Genomic DNA, 20,529 nt, shown 5'->3' with positions numbered 1-20,529 from the left:
AATGACAACTGGTGTAAGGTGATGCTGTTTTAAAGCCTACACATGATTTCAATATTTACAGAGTTCATCAAATGTACACAAGGCAAAAGAGCTCAGAAGCGGGATGTTTGGACTCGGTTACTACCTGAAAATGACACTCTGTAAGTCAAAGGGGTATTCAATGATCCCTGTGGTGGGGACTCGAACTCTAAGCACATCTTGTTGCGTAGGCAGGTAGGCGGGGTCGGCAACGCGGTCCAGGTCATTGAGATAGCTGGAGGAGGAAAGACAATGAGAATGTCAGTGACACTGTCACACCACACATGCCTGTGGAAAATGAAGTGAAGAATAGAAAGAAAGATATCAGAAAGTAGCAAAGAAGTCTGGGAACTCAAAAGATAAAGGTGACTTTCCACTGGTCAGAGCAAGGTTACCTGTCTGTGGATTACCTGGTTTCAGTGTATTTTTAAAAAGACTTTATTTACTTATCTTTAGAGGGAAAGGGAAGGAAAGAGGGAGAGAAGTATCAATGTATGGTTGCCTTTCATGCGTCCCCTGCTGGGAAATGGCCTACAACCCAGGTATGTGCCCTGACTGGGAATCGAACTGCGACCCTTTGGTTCGCAGGCCCATGCTCAATCCACTGAGCTACACCAGTGAGGCCTTCACTGTATTTTTTTATTTCTTCTCTTACTATCAATTAGAACCCATACAAGAGGAAATGGGGAGAAGAAAATAAATCCAATGAGTCTCCTACCCTCCACTTGTTTAGAAGGCCTGGTGGGTAAAACAGGAGTTTACAGCAAATAGTTTTTTAATTATTTATACACATAAGTTTATATAAATAAACAGATAAGAATTACACATTAGATCCAAAAGCCCCCCTTTTTTTCCTTTTGCAGAACATCAGAGCTTCTTCCTGGAACATATCTCCTTATTCCAAGAGAGAACACAGGACACCATATCCTGAATTCTGTTTAAAGCCTAAGTCATTCATGATTCAGGTGGAGCCACGAGAGTTGTCATTACCGAGGTAACGATGTCTAAGGTCGGCTATGCCCTGTGTTTAGGATCACCACACCTAAACTTTAAATGTACCAGCTTATATTATATTTTTCTATTCCTTTGGAGAAAAACACGTATTTCATTTTGAAATAATTTTAGACTCACAAGATACTGCAAAAATACTACAGAGAAATCTCCTATACCCTGCACCCGGCTCCCCTCAACGGAAACATCTTAAGTTCCCACAGTACATCAAGACTAGGAAAGTGACATTGAACCAGCCCTAGTAACTAAACTACAGACCTTACCTAGATTTCAGCAGTCTTTACACACACACACACACACATACACACACACATAGAGATGCGTGCAGTCACCACCACAATCAGGACACAAGGTCGTTGTGTGACCACAGAGGAAGTGCCCGTGCTACCCACCCCAGTACTGGCCCCTGGCAGCACGTATGTTCTCCATCAGCACCATTCTGGCATTTTAAAAATACTGTATTCCGTTCACTTTTCATTCTTTCGAAGCGCAAAAAATAACCTGCAACCTTGGGAATGACCTAATTTGATGTAATTGATGACACACGGGTGAAAATGACTGCTCTGACCAGCATCTTCACGACTCAGAGAGTTACGGTGTTCCCTCCCTGTGGCCCCTGCAGAGGGCAGAGCGTGGACACGGGTTCAGAACACAACTACAAGGTGTAGACACAAAGTACTTAATGTGTGAATGAGATTCAAAGAAAAGGTGGAATCATTCATAGAACTGAAAGGGGTTTATATCTGCAACACCTTTATGCCCACAGATAAAAGGCAGTGAGTTCCGAGATGTGACAGGAAGTGCCCAGCACAGAGCGTGTTGTGACTCAGCAAGCACAAACATTCCGCTGACGTGACCAAAGGTAAGGACTTTGTCTCACCTGTCATTGCTCCTGCCTTAGTACCTACGGAGTGCCTGGCAAATAGTACTTGGTGATATCTGCTGGTTGCGTGGATGTATGGATGGGTTTCCCGTGTTGAGATTCCATTTTAGCACTATTTAAATACCATTTGTACTAGTAGTGTTTTTTCATATTATATTATTACATTTAAAACCGGTGTTGAAAGAAATGTTACATTAAGTCTCTAAGATTCATCGGGTCCTAAAATAGTAGAGCTAATCTGACTTTAACAAAGAAATAAAACCGTCGCCTATTTGGAAGCCTAGCAATCCTTTAAGACAAAAACGTATCAGCCTAGAAATTCCTACACCAAAGCAACTAATTAGTCTTCCAGTGGCCTTATCCCGAACACACGAATGATTCTCCAACTAGCAAATTGCTCTCCACTGACTGATCAAAACCAGGTTACTACCTTTAATTATTATAAAACTGTCAGGAAGATAGATAAGGGAACAGGCTGGGAGAACATGGGCATGAGAAGCAGGAAGGAATCATGAAAATGTACTGGACCCCAACTCTTGGTCAGTATCTTGGCACAGCCTTGGAGTTGTCCAGCGGGGCTAACGAGCCATGTTCTAGAGCTGGTCCTGCGTCTCAATCTATGTATCAATCAGACCACCACAGCACGAATATACAACCAGCTGGCTAATGCGTATTGATGGGCTTTTCTGATTTATCAGCTCCTTAATTTAAAGAACTTGAAAAGAACGTACATTTTGAAACCTACAAGATTGTTTATTTAAACTACTATATACAAAAATTTAATTCAGAGGGATCAGAGAACTTCTAACTTATACTGCCAAGCTTGCTCAGAAATATGCTGCCCAATAAACCATTTCTACTCATTTAACTCAATACACAGGAAGTCAGAACAGAGGGTGACTAATTCTTGTACACAAGGTGCTGTCATGTTCCTGTGGTGAAGGAAGATCTTGACTTTCTGTTCTCGAAGATGAACAACACAGACTACTCATTGCCACTCCACTTATAAACACATATTTGCACAGGAGAATTTAAAGAACCAGCACATGCAGTGGGTAAGTATCTGTCACCTCTGCACAGTAGGACCTGGCTAGTCTCTCTCCAATTCAGAAGAGTGAACTGAGCTTCCTGATAAACATGCTCAGGTAAAATAAAGCCAAGGGACCCACCTGTCATTGAAAAGCACGTACAAGAGATGGCTATGAATGTGGCCCAACACAAAATCATAAATTTACTTAAAACATTATGAGATTTTTGTGTGATTTCATGGTGCAATGTATTGACTGTGTGGACCAAGATCACTCTCCTTTTCCAGTGCCGCCCAGAGATGCCAAAATGTTGAACACCCCTGGGAAGCTGCCCCCAAAATACTGTCAGCAGCGTTTCCCTGTGAGCTGGGCATTACTGAGATGTCGGATGAATATCTAAAACATTTGTTCTTGCAAGAATATTCTTCACTTTTCTTTTGCTCCCTTTCAGTGTCAGTGGAGTTCACAGAGAGTAATGACAACAGCATAACAACAGTGAACTTCTGCTGAGTGCCTGCTGCTTGCTGGGCTCTGTCCTGTCCATTCCCTGCTCAGGTACGTGCATGCTTTTATGGCAAGGACTGGCCGTTAAAGATACTCCATACATTTCCAATTCACTTGAAAATGAACTGCAGTTCTTGATCGACACTCTCTTCCCTTTGCCTCAGTTGGATGGTGGAGAGAAAGGCTCACTTCACTTAGAGAAAAACGTTAATCTCATGGAACAAAAAATACTGAAAGGTACTGTGTGAAGGCCTGCTAGTTACAACATATATTATCTAGACCCAAAACCAAACCAAACCAAACCCAAACACCCCAAAATAAGACAAGAAAAACAAAACAAAACAACAAACGCTCCAAACAAAAGATGCAAACTATTTTCTCCTAGAGAAAGGTCTGGGAGACTCAGTAGCTACACCAGAATTAAAGATATGTTGCAGATAATTTGCAAAGCAGGTTAAACCTACAGGCAACAAAGACCAGCCTTTTTCACTGTCCAGGAGAGGCCAGGGTGAAGAGCCTCTGCCTGTGTAAGTCCCAGCCCCGCGTGGGCCCTCACTCTGAGCTTCCAGGACACGGAGGGACCGCCAGCACTCTGCATTTCACATTTGCTTGGGCGGGGGGGGGGGGGGGGGGGGCCCCCCCCNGGGGGGGGGGGGGGGGGGGGGGAGACCCACTCTGTTCCCTTAGAAATGGAGTTCTGGCACGGTAAGACCAGAGCATCCTCATTTGTTGATTCTTGTCACATTCTGAGAAAAGGTAATGAAATAATCTCTTAACTGCACTGCACTTTCCATTGGAGCATCTCATATCTGAGAGAAAATGCTGGTGGAATATTGGGAAGATGAATTTACGTTGGATTATTCCATTCATTTAACCTTTTACAAAGAAACACAAGGTCTGAACAAATTTATATTGCAGAGTAAATCCTGAGAGTTAATTATAGCTATAATTGGTTTTGTAGAAATGATTTTGAGTGGCTGCTGAGGTCATTCTCAGGGTGTTGCTATGGTAACAGGCACAAGGTACATTTCCAAGGCAATGTATGTTTAACAAGTGGCTGGCAGTAGCTGTCTCCTGGTGTCAGGGAAAGAGAGCTCCCGTGGTATACATGAGACCTATTTAACTGTCCGGAAGACAAGACATGTTAAGTCCCATAGAAAATGGGACTTAATGACTTGCCACTGCTTTGAGACATTCATAATTGATAACTTCATAATTGATTAAGAAAAAGTGCAACATTTCCCCCATATGGTTGCTCACACAGGGCTCTGACACCCCATGGAACCAGGGAGCATGATGCTATTGTCCATGGCTGGTCACCACCACTTACTTAGCCCAGGGCCTGCAACACAGCAGGTGCGCCACCTGTGAACCAAATTAAAGCTACTTTACAGAGAATGCTGTCATCGTGGGAAAGGTGGTTACACCTTTTAGAAGAAAACAAAGGGGGGGGAGGGGTTTGTTAGCTACCCATCTTTATGCAATAACCTCTCAGAGCTCTTATTGCCCTGTATTATGTAAGAACTAAATTCTGAATGTAAATGCCTCTGATGAATATAAAGACAACAGAAAAAGGAAAAGAAGCTTTTGTTTAACTTCATTTAGTAGGTATGCTTCCTGCTCCTCTTTAGGTTCTGGCCACAAAATGATATAATTTGCGTACCTGTTTTGTGCCTCTTAGTACCACACTTTCAGGCCTTGGAATTCACTCTCATCCAGGGTAAATGAAGGGAGTGCATGGTGCCTTTTTAACAGATAATTCGGACACAATCTCTTTAAGGAAAGTAATATGTTTCTGATGGTTTTCAGTGAAAAGCAAAGCAACAAAGAGACGCATGTAGTAAAATTTCAACAGTTCCTTTCCTACCATGAGAAAAATGTAGAGTCATCTGGAATTCAACAACACCCTTTGACCATGACATTCTGTAGTTGCTAAGGGTTTGAAGATTCCCAGCATGTGATCCCTGCCTGCAGAAAGTTGACCAACTGTGGGAAGACAAGGATTTAATGCAGGGGATGAATGGTGGAGTTTTATGGGGATGAGAGGAACAGTTGTAGTTTTTGGACAGAGTCATTTTCTGGGAACCTGCTTGAACTGTCTCTAATCCTCGATGATTATCCACAAAACATCTTTCTGTAGCGTGACTGATTTGAATGAAAGACTTCAGAAAATCAAGCACATTCATTTATAATGATACCTCGTAATGCTCATTTCTTTACACATTTAACTTCAGGATCATCTCTGGCTGCAGGAAAAATAAAAACCTCAGAAATGGGATATAATCCATTACTTGAAATGATTAAAAATATGTGAGGGGAGCTTAACCATCACTAAAACGATATGTTCAAATAAAATTTAACATGGCATTTTCTGTATGTTTTTCAAAGACATGCCAATTGCTCCTTAGTTTTGACAAGTTTCTCAATAACATTTTTGAGTTAACCTTCCAATTTAACTTATCCTTCCAATTTAATTTATCCGATTTAACTATCCAATTTATCTATTCAATTTGACATGGAATGAGAACTTATTTTTAAGAATTTTAGTTAACCCACATCATGTATGACTAGAGAGGTAACTGACATTTAAACCAATAATAGCATAGAAATTATAAATTCAAGGGGCTTTAAAAAAATGAAGGTAACATGAATAAAACAGATAATTTTGGAAGATATCTATATCACATGAGAGTTTGGGGTCAAATGATTCATAAAAATCACAGACACGTTACAGACATGCAATCCTCAGCAATTACACCAAAAGAGGGGAAAATGGGTGGTGAGTAGAAAAAGAAACCTCTGACATTTAGTATTAAGCCAACCAAACATAGCAAGATAACGAAAACAGCATCTTGGGAGTTGGTCTGAAGGTTGTGGGTTATTGTTAAGCTGAAAACAGCATCTCGGGGATCTGTGTAGCATTCTGTGGGGATGTGTTGGGTTCTTCAACTCCTGTGTAAGGACCTCCTAATCCAGAGGTGGTATTTGTAACAGATTTGCAGTTCAAGTCAGATATGAGGATGAAGTTCTGGCACAGAAAGTGTCATCTGGGTAGAATTTCACATTTTTAATTATTGAAAAGAAGGTTAGAAAAACTAGGTTGACTTCATTAAAAAAATTAAGAAGGCCTTATTGTAAGAGGACCAGTCTTGGGGGATTTGAAAGCTAGATCGTGCTATGAGACCTTATCCGACACCATCCAAAGCAGTGGGAGCTAAGGAGAAGCCAGAAACACCTGACAGTTGCTATGTGAGCACAGGGTTCAAAGGAAAAAAGTCCAAGAAGTCAAAGTGAACTTAAGAAATGGAGTTACAAAGTAACAGTTGTATAAAACTGTCATCCTGAGAGTCAAGCAGAGGTTTTGGTACCCAGACCTACACTACCTGAGACACCCCTCATCTGACGGATCTGTTGCTGAAACGAGCCTGCCTAATAGCCTGGTTAGGCTGGTCAGCAGCATGGGATCACTCATTACACAAACACTTCCATCTCCTGAAAAGCTCATTCTGTGCAGGGCAAATCAACTTTCCTCTTTAACACCTGGCACAACGCGATCAGCGTTCAAGGAGGTGCAGCATTTATTATGGTATTTTGTTCACAAGAAGTTATCTGTTTTCAATTCAAAATTCCAGGTTTAAAACAAAGACTGCTCAGTGGTACCAGGTAGGTGACAATCTCACAGTTCATGAAAACTACTCAAGGGAGAATATTCTGCGGGGTAAAAGAGAAGTCTAAGAGATTGTGCATTTCTGTTTTTCTTTCCAAAGAACTAAGTTAATCCAGAAAAATCAAATTTTAAAAACTAAACTAAATACCTCATAAGAAGACCCTATCACCATATTTGTTAAACAGTTTCAGTATCTTAGGACTCTTCTACATGGATACATGACACAAATGTCTGGAAGAGACACTGATGACAAATGGGGAATGGGCTGAACAAACAAGTGTCAGGTGGACGCCGGGGCCAGGCCTGGGCCACAGAGACAGACTCTTAGGTCTGATGCACAAACAAGTAAATTGGCCTTATAATTAAAAACAAAGCAACACTGAGAGACAGAGCAAGATAGATGGGTGGACAGATGAACAGACTGATGCTGGGTGAACAGACGGATAGATAAAGGAAAGGAGGAAGGGAGAAAGAGACTTTTTGAATTTGCCTTATCTGGCTCTGCGAATTTATTCATCTGTTATCTGGTAACTTTCGAAGTTGTTGAATAATCTGAACACAAGTTTTGTATTTCTAAAACATCTTAAACAACAGCAGAGACTGCTTTTGATTCTAGTCTGCCTCTCTTGAGATGTAATGGCAGTGCTTAATTCAGTCAATTTACATACATTTACTAAAAATCCGTTGTAAGTTAAACTCTAATGCATTTATGTGTGTTGGGGGTTGGCACAGGGAGCTGGTACAAAATACTTTAAAAATGTGTGGGTGTCTGTGTGTGTGTATATATATATATTCATATTCTTGGCCTTTGGGACATCAGGCTCCCTGGGAAACAAAGATAGCACAGATGAATCAATTAAGAAATAATTAAGTGCCAAATTGTGAGCTGCTAACTATGAGTGCAGTAAGAAGGGAGAGATGATTATGAGCTGTAGTCACTAGAGAATAGTGTAGAGAAGATGTGGGGGATGAGTTATACCATGCAGATAGGAGAGGGGAGATGAGAAGAAATTTTAGTAAAGACTAAATTTAGGTATTCTTTTATTACCTATGCATTTGACACTTTCAATGAAAGCCAGGAAGTGTGCTTAGCACTGAGTGGAAAGCACAAAGCAAAAATGAAAGGACGTGAGTACTGCCCTCAAGAAGCTTACAGTCTGTGGAGATAAAAATGCTGTAAGTAAGCAAACTACAATGCAAATATTATATGGGTCACAACAGAGGTTCCAGTGGTCATAGCCAAGAGTTAGCCATGAACAAAAACTTGCTAATTAAAGCAGGTCTCTCGGGGTCACATGACCTTAACTTGGATACTGATTCTGTAGTATCAGAAGTTTCATTTTGACAAGGATGATAAAGTCTGAGGAGCTGGTCATGCTAATTAACCTTACTGAACTAATTGTAGATCAAAATTCAACCCATAACTTTAAATTAAGAAGCCAAAGTATAATGAAGAAGAACATCAGGGTTGGCCAGAGTGCAAAGGCTGTCTGGTAGGCAGGAAGAAAGAATAAAGGGACCTAAATGACCTTCAGGGGTACATGAAGATAATAAGGTTCTTGGGCCCACCTGTAACCACAGGTGGGATTGCCTTCTAGTTCGTTCTAGTTCTAGATACAGCAACTATTTGTGGGCATTGTTGCAAATATCCAACTCTGCTGTTGGGTGCAAAACCAGCTATGGACAATACATAAGCAAATGAACTTGGCTGTGTTCCAGTAAAACTTTATGAAAATCAGCAGCAGGCTGTATTTGACCTGCCAGTTTGCCAATCCCTGTTCTATAGTAAGAGCACTCTGGTTTCGCTGGGTACAGAGTCATCCTGAGCAGACAATGGAAAGGACTATACGGAAGAGATCACACTGCTGAAGGTGCAAATGCCAAAATGTGAGCAAGCAGCAAACTGACAATGCCAGGTATGTCTCCCATGCCCACTGCACCCCCGAGAGAGAGCGTGAATGGCACGCAGGTACGAGAGCAAGCCCTTTCCTTACTAGGCTCTGTCATGGAGGTTAGAGAGTGGCTAAGCATATCTCCGCCTTATCTTATTTCTAACAGCTCCTTGGAATCATCAGTGTTCACTGCGGAAGACAAATACAGGTTTTTGGGGTATGTTTGTTTATTCTTACAAAAGGTTATTTGGCTCATTAGGTAACAAAATAAAACAAAAATAAAAGTAAGTATGTCACTTCAGTGACAGCACTGATATGCCCTGTTATTACGGTCACTCTAGAAAAGAACACACATATTCAAGATCATTGCCCTCTTCTAAAATAATACTTTATTTAGCACCTAAAGAGTAATTTCTCTATTCATTACATTTCCAGGTAATTTATGGGTGCCTGGTTTTCACCTGTCTGCACAGGGCAATGGTTTCTGAGTTAAAGAAGTCTGCCGTCGTAGACTCAACGGACTTCAGAATGTAGAGGAAATTTTTCAGACTTCAGGCTTTTGGCAAAAACCTACTATGAGCAACTTATAAGACAAAATAATTCCTAATCTCACTTTACTGAAGGTCACCCCAAGGAGTTTAGTAGATCAGACACTGATTTCTAAGGCAAGCAAGGGCCCTACTTAGTCAATGCCTCCAGAAGTGACAGAGGAAATTCTACTGCTGGACATGACCCAATGTTTTTTAACATTCAAGGGTCTTGTCCACCTCCAAAAGCCTGCAATAGGCTTACACTTCTTTTTTTATCATCAGATCAAGAGCAAAGTCAGGAGGGCTATGAGACACAGAGCCAACGTACCTGAAGTTCAAGTATTTGGCTCATCTATAAAGAACTTTTTTAGCAAGGTACCTCTTCAAGAAGGATTTGGCCCCAAATCAGGTGGATGTGCTGACCTTCCTCTGAAACTCCTTCTACATTTTAAATTCAACATTCAAATTGTTTGTGCATTTAAAAATTAAGTTAAAAAATCTAAACATGAAGTTAGATGTAAACTCCAATGCTGACTTATGCCCAAAAGCCAACTCACTTATTTACGTTAGATTTATGGACTCTGGAGCATGTGGAAGTTTCAAGAAGGTGTCTGAACTGATGCACAGATACAGAGAACAGACTGATGATTGCCAGAGGGGATGGGGGTTGAGAGACTATGTGAAAAAAGTGGACGGACTAAGAAATACAGACCGGTAGTTACAAAACAGCCACAGGGACGTAAAGTACAGTATAGGAAATACTCACACAGTCAGTCATATTCTAGTAACTATGGGTAGTGCCAGTTGGTACTAGAAATATCAAGGAAACACTCTACTTTATGAAGTACATGACTGTCTAACCACTATGCTGTATACCTGAAAATATACAAAACAATCCTGAATGTAACCCGTAATTTAAAAAAAAATCAAACTTAAAAAAAAAGGTGTCTGATCTACTACATTTCTTGGAGGGGACTGCAGTAAAGTGAGGTCGGGAATTATTTGATATCACAAGGTGTACACGGAGAAAGTAGTCTTTTGCCAAAAGCCTGCAAAGTTGGGACTTTTCTTATTATAGGCCAATGTGATTAAAGTTTGTGTTCTCTGGCTGATGTCAGGGAGCTTTTGGGACTGTAGGCAGTGAACTCACTTGACCCGATGCTTCAGTGTATTAGAGCAGGTGGTAAACCCCAGGAAAAAAGTAAACCTCCAGCCATCTGTTTATAGTGCTCTTTATCTAAAGATATTCAGAGCCCTCAGGCCTTTTCACCAATAATAAAAAAGTTAATAAAGGAATTTGCAAAAATTCTTCAGCATTTTAGAATGCTTTTATTATTGCATTTAACAGAATTGGAAGAATGTACCAAATTAAAGCCAATTGCCAACTTTTCCCAAACTGCTTATCCATCGTCTAGAATTTCTCATCTCCTTGTTTCTATCGGTGCTGCCTGCCCTTTGAGCCATCTGATTGCTTATTATGATCAGCAAGTTGGCTAATCAAAGCAGAAAAAGGGGAGCTCAAATCATTTTGTGTCCTGCTTACTGGCTTTATTTTGACTACAGCAGAAAGTTACTGCATGGAATGAGGAGGGGTGGGGTTGAGATTGCAGACTAATATTGTGAAATTATCTGTGACTCGGAACATCTTCCATGCTGTACGTATAACTGATGCCTTGTTAAACATGGCTAAGATTTCTAGGTGAAAATCAAAACATTGCTGGGTCTATTTTCCTATAAATTTGATATGATTTTTCCTTTTGCCTTTATACTTATGAGATTACCTATAGGCAACACTGATAAAGATTAATAACTTGTACCTTTCTTGGGAAATGATTTATTTAATCATAGATATTTATCTATTAACCTACCTACTTATCTACCTATCTATCTAGTCTACCTCCTAGCCATCCATCCATTCATCCTATGTGAGGCTGTATTTTACAGTAGTTAAAAGCTTGGGATTTAGAGTCAGCAAATCTAAATTCAACTCCTACTCCTATCACTTACTAACTGGGTGGCCTTGAACAAGTTACTCAACCTCTCTGAGATACGTCTTCTTCTTCTGCTTAATGGGTATGACAAGAATTATCTACCACTTTGAGCACCTTTTGGGATTAAATGAAATAATGCACATAAACGCTGAGCACAGAATCCAACATATAGTAAGTGTTCAGTAAATAGCAGCTATTGTTTTTGATTCAGAGCTTTCCAAATCCCAGACCTTCAAACACAGCAGGAAAAAAAGATATGACTTGAATGCTTTCAGCTCTGAAACATCACAGTTGATCTATAATGGCCAGAGAAAGATAGCACCTACATCATGGTCATTGAAATACTAGAAATTACCCATCTATTACTTTATGGAACAATCATTTGTGAAGGTCAAACATGAGTGGTCACTGGTAGGCACTGAGGGAAGAAAAGAAAGTTTAGCACACATGGTAACAGATATAACAGAGATATGTATGAAGTGTTAAGATAGATGACATAGTGACTCACTAGCTGTGGTGTTGGGCAAGACTTTTGGTGGGTGTGCTTTCTGAATTGGGTTTTGAAGGATGAGTACGAGCTCACCAGACAGAAAAGAAGAGAGGCATGCTTGGCCTTTGCTCCCAGCATTCCTGGCAAGTGGCCTGCCCTGACTCTCACAACCAGCAGGGTCCTCAGAGAAAATAACTGCTATGACGCAAAATCTAAACTAAGCATGTGTGCTTGGCAGGTCCCAGTGCGCACCGTGCTAGAGATTAGATATCTACATGTTCCCTACATCTAAACTAAAGAACCACAACTAGAGACAGCCAGTATTCAGAGAATCTGGTCCTAAAACAGACAGATTTCTATAAGGTGATGATATTGCATAAGAAAGCAGGTCTATCCATGAAGAATTTTTTATTTTAATTATAAAGATAGAAAAACATAGGAACCTCACTGAAAGGAAAGAAAGGGAGATAAAATAGTACAAATATACTGGTAGAACATACACAAAAAAGTCAGAAAGGAAAAGGTGGAACTACCTCAAATCCAGAGAAAGGAACTGAGTTCTTCGGTGCAATCATGAATGCTAACCCTGCAGTTCACAGAGCATCGCTGGGGCTACACTGGAGAAACATGTGGAACACAGCGGCCACAGGATAAAGCCCAAAAGCCACCTGTCCTACCTTTGTGCCGGGAGGGTTTTCCTGGCTCAAGAAAAGGAAAAGTGCCTGGGACTAAATGGGGAGGAGTAAGGTGACTCTAATGCTCAGGCCCCTTGGCACACTGTGACTGAAGGCAGGTCAGCCAGGCTGCTCAGGCACTGATCCGCCGAGTGCGGAAACACCCCAGGGAGAGATCGGAAATGCAGGGCCAGCCAACGCAGCCTTCCACACCCAACTCTCTACCTGACTGGCAGGAACAGATTGGTTCTATTCTCGTTAAAGCAAGCAGAGTCTTCTAGGGAAAATGAATGGTGTGGGTAGGGGGTGGAGAGAGAGAGATAAAAAAAAGGAAACACCAAAACACCTCCCCAGGTTTCATTCGGCTAAGGTGGCCAACTGCGCCTGCCCAACCAGGAGATTCCCAGTTTATGCCGCAATCGAAATTATTTATAGCAGCCCGTTCCTTCTCAAAACGTCCTGGCTTGGATGACTAATGGTACCATCACCAGCGGCCTAGTTTATGTTACAAATTGCTGTAACAAGAAGATTGAAATATATACCTCTCAGCAGAAAATGCATTTCAGGATAATCAAAGAGCGCCAGTTGAGGAGAAAACCTTGTACTTAATGGAAGAGCGCCAATGCAGACCAACTGGTAAGAGTAGGAAGTCATTCTTTGACAAGTCCTAATGGAAGTACTGAATCAGACAAGAAGTATCCAGTGGAATCCCAACTACTAGGTGAAGAGTTTGGTGGGGGACTGAATATACCTCAGTGACACCACTCTGTTTAGTGGCAGGAGGAAAAATGTTACATTTATAATGGAGCAGGGGTTGGAGTCCTGACACTGTGGTGAGCCCTGACTCCACCAATGATGGACACACTGGTGCACAACATCAGTTTTGCATTCTACTCAGAGGGTCTCTCTTAGGAGCAGGAGGCTAACAGTGTGCTCAGGGGGAGCCTGAACCCTGGTAAGCCTTTATTATTAGACATTGGTGGTCTGATGGCCCACATGGCAAGACCTCTGTATAGGGAGAACAGATCAGGGGAAGAGGAGGAGGGGAGATGTATAATAACGGTAAAAAGATAAGCATGAAAATTATGAGAGGTGGGGGACTTACTCACAGAAACATACCTTTATAGTGGGGGATTTATTCATCAGTAAAGGCTAGGAGAGACATCATTGTAGCAAAGTCAGGAGTGAGGAGTTAAAGGAGATTCAAGGATGAGAGCGAGGGGTAAACAGTGAGACAGGAGAAGGCAGAGTGAGTAGGAACAGGGAAGGAGGGTTAAAACACAACAGTGTGGGGAGATGGATGAAATCTGAAATGGCAAAGGAAACAGAAGGACAGAGGGGGCAGGAAGCAAAAGACAGCTGGTCAAAGGTTGAGGGGGCAGAATTGGAACAGACAAGGGCTGAATGCATCTTTGTCATCTCTGTCCTCACAGAAACTTAAATGTTAGGCACTCAGGAGAGAGGAAAAGAGAGAGGGAAAAAGGGAGACAGGGTCGAGGGGGGAAGGCAGGCAATCAGATGGCAGAAGAGAAAGACTGGGAATAGGAAGAGTGATGTGAAGAAAAGAGAAGGTGAGGCATGAGTAAAGCACACATTTCAGAAGCACACAATGGAGAGTAATATTAGATAATTAGATAATGAGCATTCTACGTCACATTCCAGAATTAAGTAATTCAAATTTACTTTAGGAATACCAGAATTGGCCCTGGCTGGTGTAGCTCAATGGATTGAGTGTGGGCCTGCAAACCAAAGGATTGCGGTTCGATTCCCAGTCGGGGCACATGCCTGAGTTGCAGGCCAGTTCCCAGCAGGGGACTCATGAGTGGCAACCATACATTGATACTTCTCCCCTTCTTTCCTCCTCTGAAGATAAATAAATAAAAATCTAAAAAAAAAAAAAAAGAGTACCAGAATTGTTTTGACCAGGCAACACTTCTGTGGCTGACCTGAACCATGACTTATCTTATACAAAGGCCTGGAACCAGGGTAAAAGCACAACAAACTTCATAGAAAAAACAAAGCTGAATAGCTCTTGGATTTTCTATGCACAACTGAGTGAAGCCAATCAGCCTAGGGGGCTCCTTACTTTCTCCATGGTCCTGCTCTCACCCAGAGAGGGTCATTTCAGCATATGAACTGACCTGAGGCAGTTGCATATTTTCCATCCATTTTCCTGTCTGCCCAGAACCAGCAAAGAGGCAACTGCTGGTTAGCATAATTAATGTAGACAGAAATCTGGCTAAATACTACAAAAAAATCCATTTTTTCTGGCGCCTCATTATCTAGATTGCTGACTACACTGATTGCATTAATCCAATGATGACCAAATCTTTCTTTCTGTTAGGCAAGATTTAATCTAGAGAACTCACAGATCTCTCTAGGATGCAAATCTCTCCCAAGACACATGATTTTGATTGACAGCTCACAAAATAACTTTGGCATGCATGCAAAATTAGATTCACACACAATTTTCATGCATAGATAAACCTATCCATCAACATAATTTGGGCTCCAAGAAAGCAGTCAAGGTTCTGTGTCTGGAAACTGGAAACTAGGAAGTCTGGAAACTAGGAAGTTTTAGAAGCCATAATCAAACATACCTGTTTGCAGTTCTTCCTGTGTGTAGGTGTTTTCTAGCACATACATAAGATGGTATATTTGTATTAGGAATTAATATTATAAGACTTCAAGTGATAATGGAGTATGTGTAGTATGAGTTTGAGCACTGCTGGTTTGATATTTGCGGGAAGAAATGAGTTGGTGAAATCAGATTTAGTTGGTTTTTCACACAGAAAACAGTAAAAGAAGCACACTCCTTAACTCGTGATGCCAGTCCCTCATGAGGCTGGTCCAAGCTTAATATCTCTACTTCCTAACTTTGAAGTTTGAATCAGATACTTTACACAAATCACGGAACACAGACAGAAGTTATCACTGCAGAGCACGTGCACATGAAAAGTAGAGAGAACGATCCAAAGGGCCTCTTGGATGAATACTCACTATTTGGTAGAGTCAGATAATTGATATTCTCGTCGTCTATCATAGCATTCCTGGATTCCAGGATCATTCCATAAACTCTTTATTGCATCTACGTAGGGATTCTCAAAAGCAGACACCTTCTCCACATCAACTTCTCGAACTAATTGTGCATGAGCCTGTTAAAAAAAAAATAGCAGTTTTAATCTCCTTTTCCATCACTGAACATTGCCTTTGGTTTACATGTCACACCGAACATACACCGAAGGATGTCATGCTATGCACGCGACTGGTTTTAGGTGATGATGATAATCCTAAAGAAATTAATATTATTAACGAGAAAAGAAGACAGAAATCATTATCTCCTCTATGGTTTATTATGATCAAACACATAACACACCCAGACCACGGGCGTTACGTCCTAGCAGAAACTCAGTCAGGACTAGTTGCCTGCAGTTCACAGCGTGTGAAACCACTACAACAGGTGACAGTGATGACTGAATTTGAACAACAGGGACTCCACACCCCAACTTCTACAATATTTACATCTGCCTTATCTACATTATAAGATTGAAGACCCTAGTCAATTTTTCAACAAAGAGAAAAAACTTTGTTACTTCATTATACAACATATGGCAGAAAAGAAGTAAAGCAATTAAAAAAATTTTTTCAGTAAGACTGAAACAAAACGTTAGATGGTCGACTTCCAAAAGAACCAGAATGTACCACTGCTTAACAATCCCAACTAAAATAGATTTCATGGATGTACTATATATGTGAATTACACGTAGACATAAATATGCAAATAAATAAATATAATAATAAAAATAAATAAATATAATAACTACCTAATTATCTTGGGAAAACTGGAGACAGATAATTGATCATTTATTCAGTCTTGATTTTGTACAAAAATGATTAACTTCTGAACTAGGTTAGTGAATGGCTATCATAATCACATAGTGACCTAGTTGTTCATTTCAGAGAGTTACAGAATCGTAGTAAATCTAATCCATGTCAGGCCCTGTCTGGTTCCCAACCTTACCGTCCTGCTCCACCCATAAGTGATGGGGGCCCTGTGTCATCAGTCTAGTCTTGACTTTACTGAGGGTCTAAAAAGTCTAACACACTAGACGGACGGAGCCACCTTTCTCGCTGACTCTGCCCTGACCTTAACAGTCAGGTCTAGTGAGAGAGAGGGGCCAGCTCCACAGTGACCTCAGTCTTGGAACACAGGTGCCTGGAGCCGCTTTCCGGGCCTCGTCCCCGTCCAGGTAATCTGCTGTGCTATCCCACCAGCGGTCCCGCCAGCCTGGAGTCCCGTTCCTCAGTCCCACTCCGGATGGGCCCACCTCAATCACATTTCCCCACGAGAGCTGCTCTTTGAAAACAATTAGCAGCTGGCTCCCCGGTGAATCCCTATTCTGTGCTCCACTTGGCTCTGGAGCCCTTGTTTTTCTGTGTTGACACCAAAGACTGTACTGGACACACCTTCTCTGTCTTCAGCCTGCTCAATCGGACCCCCTCCAAACATAAAACACTAGATGTGGGGGTCTCCCCCACCCCACCCAACAGGTATGTAGGATGTTAACTTTCAACCCTTGCCTTTCTGCTGTTGCTCACTGAATATGATCAAGCTCTAAGTCTTTGCATCCTGACACGTGACAATAATTACCCTCGCTATAAACCCAGATTACAGTACTCATTGCCGCATCTGTATTCCGGGGTTCTCCGCAGGATTCGGAGGATCCTGGAGGGTAGCCCGGGGCAGAAGCAGGGATTCACAGGGTGGTTTCCTGCAGGATATACTCTAAGGGTTTTAAATCTGACTCCGCTTCTTCTCAGGACCCCAGGTAAATTGCTTAATCTTCCCACATGTTATTCCTGGTGCAAACACACTGCCACACTAGCCTCATGTGGCTTTGTATCGTGTTATAATACTGTAGGATCAGTGGCTCTCAAAAGGTGGTTCCACATACAAGCACCATCAACTGAGAATTTGATAGAAATGCAAATCCTCTGGTCCAGCATCAAAGCTTTTGAATCAGAAACTCCAGGAAGGAGAGGCTGTGCCACAGACTGGCTGTGGGAAACTATAAAGAGAATAGGCCCACAGAGGCAACAGTCACTCCAACGGGCTAAGAAGCCACGGAAGTAAGTAGAACAGGCAGGACAGACACAATGGGGGCCGCTAGGGGCTGTGGCGTGCTGAGAAACACACGCACTATGCAAAAAAGGCAGCTGCCTTTGAGCTCCAACCCAGTGCTGCCATTGGGAATGTAGGGCCATCGTTGCCAGATCGGCCAGCTTTTCCAGGGAAGTCGAAAATCTAGATTTTTCTGGGAAATATCTCTAATTTTAAAGCTTGGCAATCTCTAGGACTCAATCTCTACAAAATCTCTAGGACTCAATCTCTAGGACTCAATCTCTACAAAACATTAATAAAGCATATCTGTGTCCAAGTTTGATCGGGGGCCATTCATTTGCACCATCAGTTCTAAAAGCGTCTTCTCCGTTTGCTTCCGTGCTACTACGCTCTACCAGTAACACTGTGTCCTGCCTAGAGCCTAGAAGACGGTGGCCGGACACTGGTCAAATCCATACATGCTAACAAGCAAGGGATTTCCAGAACTTTTCTGCAGCAACCTCAGACAAACTATTACACTATCCTCAGGGATAAACGGCTGAGAACTTTCTCTGAATTGGCTAAAAGCCATTTTAGTGACATCGGTTAGTGGAGGCAGTATTTAAAAATGAATTTGATACGCACCACATTAGGCCAGCCATGTCACTTGGAAGGAGTTCTGTTTCTGTATCTAGAGAAGTTAGCTTCTGCCAGAGAAAACAGTTTCCACATACCAGACACTTTTCACCATGATGATGAAATGTTTACTGGGCCGCGATGCGACTCGAAGTAACACAGCGATCAGGGAGCTAGGCAGAGCTCCCACGGGGGGAACAGCCAGATGGTGGCAACCACACAAAGCACAGGATTCCGTGGTCCAGGAACAAGAGGGAGTTCTTACATTTCATCCTCCATTTCAGCTGGCTGTAAGGGTATTTAAATAAAGGCAACACTCTCAAGAGTGTATTGTAACTTTCCACTGAAAGCCAGCCTGCTCCTGAAAACGAGACTACTTTCTATCGCCAGAAGACTCCAGCAGTTTCCTACCTGACTGGATCTCTGCGTGCTTTTTCTTACATCTGTAATGTCTCCCCTCTTGCTTTCTCCGCCTTCCTTTGCTTTTGTTCTGGGGCTTTATCACGTGTCATCTCTCTGATTTTTCTTCTCTCCCCCCAAATGTAATCTTTGTGTCCTCTGAACCATGGAACTTCTGCATTTTCCTTTATGCTAATCGGTATGTCTTCTTTCCCTCTAGTAGACTATATGCTGAGGGAAGGGGCTGTAGCTTACTGCCTCTAATTTATTTGGGGATCCAAGAAGAATGAGCAAACAAATGTCTGTCTAATTTCATTACATTTAAAAATACATATAAATACTATGCCAAGCCCTCAAGTCAAAGTCAGTTTCTCCAGGAAGTTTTCCATCCACTGCCTATTCTCACAGCACTACATAATCCTGAACAGCACTCACCTCAACAGCTGGTGGACAAGGATTTGTATGATATTTGTTAATATCTTCCTCCCTAATCGCAGTATACGTTTCAAAGCAGACTCAACATTGCAATATCGGAGCCTAGCAGAGTGCCTGATAAATATTTGCTGAATGGAGAATGCAAGGAAGGAAAAATAAGAAATTGTGTTAAACTGGAAGTCAGGATATCTAACTTCCAGCCCTGGCTTTACCTCTAACACTAGCCATCACCCTTAGGAGAAATTACTTTACCTGTTTATAACTTCATTTTTCTAGTCCATAAGACAGTTCAGTTGGAGTACACTAGAAACTGCATCTAGCCACAAACCATATAATTACGGACATATAATAAATATAGCTACAATGCATAGAGGACCAAGGAGTTATAACACTGGCCCTCTAAGAGCACAGGGTATCAGCAGTTAAAGTAAGACTGCACCATTTCCAACAGTAACACTGGCCCTCTAAGAGCACAGGGTATCAGCAGTTAAAGTAAGACTGCACCATTTCCAACAGTACCTAACAATACCAGACAAATCACAGTTCCGTCTGTCCATGAGCAATGCCACATGGAGACTGAGCAAGCAGAAACCAGTATGGACAAAGGAGGCCAAACAAGGTGTCAAAGAGAAGACAGGGTTTGTCCGACAGGTGGAGATGAAGACGCATGACGTTTCCAAGGAGGAGGAAGAGACGGATAAAGGTTCACTGGCCAAAATTAAAATGGCACTTCCTTTAAACTGTGAAAAAAAAAAGTCTAGTGCAGAGTTTCATGTGAACTGTTAATTCAAATTAATTTCCACAGTGAAAGCTATAATATGAATGATACCAGCTATGGACCACAACTTTGAGAAACCAACCTCTAGCATCCATGGAAGTATACTGCCCTTAAGAACGAACACACAGATCAGAACTTTGCCTTCACCCAGGTCAGAATTCCTAAGTCATTTTCACTGCCTCCTAAGCTTCATTGTTTAATTCCATCCTTGCTGCTTAGGAAAATAGCATTCAAATAGAATCAGCATTTATCTAAGAGCTTTCCACTGAAGCTCTCTAAGTTGTCCAAAATTATGACAGCATTTTACAAAATACACACAGGATTTTACAACTGCCTATAGAGATGACTCCAGTGGAAGTTCAATCCTCTCACTTTTTTGGTAAAAAATATTCTGTATGTGGAAAAAAATTTTTTTCCTATGCTACAGTAAGAAGCTAAATGAAACCCTTTTCTATTTGCCCAAATGTCAAATGTAAATAGTAGTAAAAATCA

The 20,529-nt window shown here is 41.6% G+C and overlaps 1 protein-coding gene across 1 annotated transcript in view; it reads right to left on the bottom strand.

Moving 5' to 3' along the window:
- The window catches only part of GNAQ (G protein subunit alpha q), a 263,208-nt gene that overhangs the window by 61,234 nt on the left and 181,445 nt on the right, over positions 1–20,529 (bottom strand). The window contains exons 3-4 of the mRNA XM_037030330.1: positions 15,689–15,843; positions 125–253 (exon numbers count right to left, since the gene is read on the bottom strand). Of these exons, the coding sequence (XP_036886225.1) occupies positions 125–253; positions 15,689–15,843 (284 nt within the window). The remainder of the gene's footprint in view (positions 1–124; positions 254–15,688; positions 15,844–20,529) is intronic.

Source organism: Sturnira hondurensis, unplaced genomic scaffold (genome assembly GCF_014824575.4).
Source record: "Sturnira hondurensis isolate 20B ecotype Veracruz unplaced genomic scaffold, ASM1482457v3 Scaffold0020642, whole genome shotgun sequence".
In the NCBI taxonomy this organism is placed as follows: domain Eukaryota; kingdom Metazoa; phylum Chordata; class Mammalia; order Chiroptera; family Phyllostomidae; genus Sturnira; species Sturnira hondurensis.
Note: the sequence above shows the minus strand (reverse complement) of the source record. Positions and strands in the feature narration are given on the sequence as shown.